Source organism: Camelus bactrianus, chromosome 32 (genome assembly GCF_048773025.1).
Source record: "Camelus bactrianus isolate YW-2024 breed Bactrian camel chromosome 32, ASM4877302v1, whole genome shotgun sequence".
In the NCBI taxonomy this organism is placed as follows: domain Eukaryota; kingdom Metazoa; phylum Chordata; class Mammalia; order Artiodactyla; family Camelidae; genus Camelus; species Camelus bactrianus.
The window spans coordinates 21,242,265-21,246,066 of NC_133570.1; the positions used below are offsets into that span (position 1 = coordinate 21,242,265).

General features: G+C 52.6%; 1 gene segment (V, D, J or C); it reads left to right on the forward strand.

The window, feature by feature from the left end:
- On the forward strand, nucleotides 1–3,449 carry LOC105065302 (putative non-functional immunoglobulin lambda variable 5-48). The segment is given in 3 exon segments: nucleotides 1–46; nucleotides 168–521; nucleotides 3,379–3,449. Coding segments are annotated over 3 exon segments (471 nt in total).
- The last annotated feature ends 353 nt before the right edge of the window (nucleotides 3,450–3,802 follow it).

A 3,802-nucleotide genomic window follows, 5' to 3' on the forward strand; every position in this document is an offset into this window, starting at 1 on the left:
ATGGCCTGGACTCCTCTCCTGCTCCTGCTCCTCTCTCACTGCACAGGTAGGGACGGGCCTCAGGGACAGGGTCTCAGGTCCCTGCCTGCAGCAGCCCCTGTGGCTCAGACTCTGGGAATGCTTCCTACAGGTCCTGCCCCATCTGCCCTTTGTGTCTGTGTTTGCAGGGTCCCTCTCCCAGCATGTGGTGACTCAGTCGCCCTCCCTTTCTGCATCTCCGGGATCATCAGCCAGACTCACCTGCACCCTGAGCAGCGGGAACAGTGTTGGCAGCTACTACATAAGTTGGTACCAGCAGAAGGCAGGGAGCCCTCCCCGGTACCTCCTGTACTACTACTCAGACTCTGATAAGCAGCAGGGCTCCGGGGTCCCGAGCCGCTTCTCTGGGTCCAAAGATGCCTCGGCCAATGCAGGGCTTCTGCTCATCTCTGGGCTGCAGCCCAAGGACGAGGCTGACTATTACTGTGCTGCATACAAGAGTGGCTCATACACTTCACACGGTGCCCCAGCCCCACAGGGAAGTGAGACTAAAACCAGCCCTATGCTCTCCCCACTGGGCCATCACTGCTGCTCTGCCTGGGACCAGGTCTCACTCAGGGTGACTTTTTGTTGTCACATCTTCAGGCAGCACCTGAGTTTTCTGAGAACAGCAAATCTGACCCTATCACAGCCTCTTCCTCATCTCACATCTGAGACTGAGCATTGCTGTTGTATTTAGCCTGCTTGTGTTTCCACAGGCAGACAGGACTTGCTCTGAGATGAACACCTCCCCATGGAGATGTTATAAGTGGTAGACAGTGGTGGGTCCTGGCTCCTCCCATCTTAGTGTCTAAGAGTGACCCCAGGATGCTTCTTGTCTAAGAGCTTCATTCTGAGGTCTGAGATCCAAAATCAACATGCGGAAGTGAGCGGTAAAATACACACTGGCAATGAACCATCGGAAGTTGACAGTAAAATGGAAAAGTACCAATTTATGGCATCAAATTAAGAAATAGGTAAGGATAAATCTGAAAAACGAAAGTTTCCCAATCTTGTCCAACAACAGAGCCTCACTGACCCCCTGCAGGGCTCCTCCTGAGTGAGAGGGTGATGACCACTGTCACCCAGCTGAGCACAGCCTGGATGGGCTGGGACTCCAGTCCCCGGGATGGGAGATAGGCATCTGTCCCCCACTCACCAGAGTGTGATCCCTCAGTCCCTGCTCCCGCTGTGGCCAACACCAGCTGTGGTATTGGAATCTGCCATCACTTCAGCTACAAGATCCAGAGTGATATTCTGGAGTCAGTGTGCTCCTCAATGGGCTGAAATTATCCTCCTCTCTTACTGGTCTTCCAGTGACAAATCACTTGTCACCAGTATCTAGAGTAGCCCCCCTCGTGCTGGCTGGGGAGGACAAGGAGGAGACAAGTCCAGCCCAAGGGACCCAGGGCACCAGCTCCTGTTCTGGTCGGTCACCACGTGTCCCATGAGCCTGGCCCAGGCTCTGCTGGTGAGCCCTGGACTCTGAGACCTTCTCGAAGCAGAATCCCTGTCCAGGTGGGAGGAGCTCCTGGTCGCCAAGGTGCAGGAGACCCTCCCTTCCCATGGGGGACCAGCTCCTCTCCCGGGTCTACCTCCATTAGTCTAATTGTCTCCCACTCTGGTTTCTGTTTTGTTTTGCTTTACTGAGAGGTTATTTGAAAGGATCTCAGTTCATTGGAGTCTAGAGCCTATGATCCAACCCTCATTATCACACAGAACCTCAACATTACAGGAAACTTTCTAGAACCTTTTTTCTGTCTTCAATACCAGTCTATGGAGGACTTTGCTGAATAAATGTAAGGTTCCCAGGGGGATGGGTAACAGCTGTGGAGGCCACTAGGGTCAGAAGACGAGGATGCACCTCCAAGTAATTAACTAATTAAGTCATTAGTTACAGATGATTATAATAATGACTCGCCCTCAATTCTTAAACTGAAAAGAATTGAAAAATTAGACCAAACATGGAAAAAAAAATCACGAACACACTCCAGATTTAGAAGAGGAAAGAATGAATCCTGATCTGAGCGGTTACAGGCTAATGGAGCCCGAGGTGCAGGAGGGGAGGACACTGTGTCTTTACTATGTTGTGTTCTAGGGGCCAAGAGAGCCATCAGATGCCCGTAATCAAGCCCTTGGGGGTGGGGATCTAACAGGTGTCCCACAGACCACCACCACCACCAGGATAAAAGTGTCGGTCTGTCAGGGTACCCATATAGAATTTTTGTCCATATGAACCAGGAAAGTATGCTGTAGACTGTTACAGTATGAACTTGGTTTATTTTATTCATTTATTTTTAGGTATCTTGGGGGAGTAATTAGGTTATTACTTATTTTCAGTGGAGGTACTCAGGATTGCACCCTGGACGTTGGGCATGAAAGCACACACTCTACCACAGAGCTATACCCTCCCCCTTGAACGTGGTTCAGGATGGCCCTGTATTTGCACCGACCCAGGCACATCGAAGGATCAGACAAAATGCCAGGTGATCCTGAACCCCATGCAAGGGAAGGACTGTTTAATACTTCCCAGCTTTAGCACCTGGAGGGCATTCACTGTCTAGAAATGATCTGGATGGTTAATGTCTCAGTTCCAAACCCAGTGGAGGAGCCTCCTCTGTCTACTCATGTGGAGAATAAGATGACATTGAAACACGTGCCAGATTTGTCTGCCCTCCAGGAGTGCTGGGTGGTGACACAGGGGCCAGGGTGCCCTGGATCAGAGACCAGTAGGGGGCACTGTTGCACAGGTCCTGAGAAGACAGGTCTCTGGGCAGAGCTACCACTGAAATTTTTCTATTGACACCTGCACACTTGGACAGCGACCTAACAGGCGTGTGGCCTTGACTTGCTCGTGTGACCAAAATCGAGGATCTCACACCCACTCCTGGGAACAAGGTTGAGGACATGTTGCCCCAGCATCTCAATTTGTGCCCCTAAAGCCTGTCCTTTAACAACACATTATCTGATTGTCTCTCATTCAGAAGGGTTGTCCTGGGAGATTCCATGATGGGTCAGGGCAGAACTAGGGACACACGCAGATCCCAGATCTGTCTAAAATCAAGATGGCTGCTGACTATTCAGAAGTCAATCTGTGTGCATCGTTTACTGGACACATGCTACGTGCTGGGCTCAGGTGGCAGATATATATCATTAGAGGATTGAAGCTGGGACCACCCACTGGACCTGCCTGGTGTCCCCTGCTCAGGTCTCCCAGCTGGGAACCCCCACCCCGGGGCCCCTCACAGCCCAATCAGAGGCCATGCCCTGCCCCCTCAGGCAGAGGGAGTGGACCCTGGGACCAGGGAGGGATCAGAGAGTTGGGGGATCTTTTGCATGACTGGCCCCTCCCTCTCTCAGAGTATGAAGAATGGGAGAGACCTGGGGACACTCTGCTCAGCTGCGAGGACACAGAAAGCAAGACCCAGTGACCATCCCCACCATGGCCTGGTCCCCTCTCCTACTCACCCTGCTGGCTCACTGCACAGGTGACTGGATGAGGGACAGGGGAAGGGGCGCTGGGAGGACGCCTGGGCTCCAGGTCCTCCTCTGCGTTTGGGCCCCAGAATCAGCATCTCTGTGTCTCCCACTTGCAGGGTCCTGGGCCCAGTCTGTGCTGACTCAGCCGCCCTCTGTGTCTGGATCCCCGGGCCAGAGGGTCACCAACTCCTGCAAAGGATCAGCAACATATTGGGAGTGGTTATTATGTGCAGTGGTACCAACAGCTCCCAGGAATGGCCCCCAAACTTCTGATCTACAATGCTAACAGTCGAGCCTTGGGGGT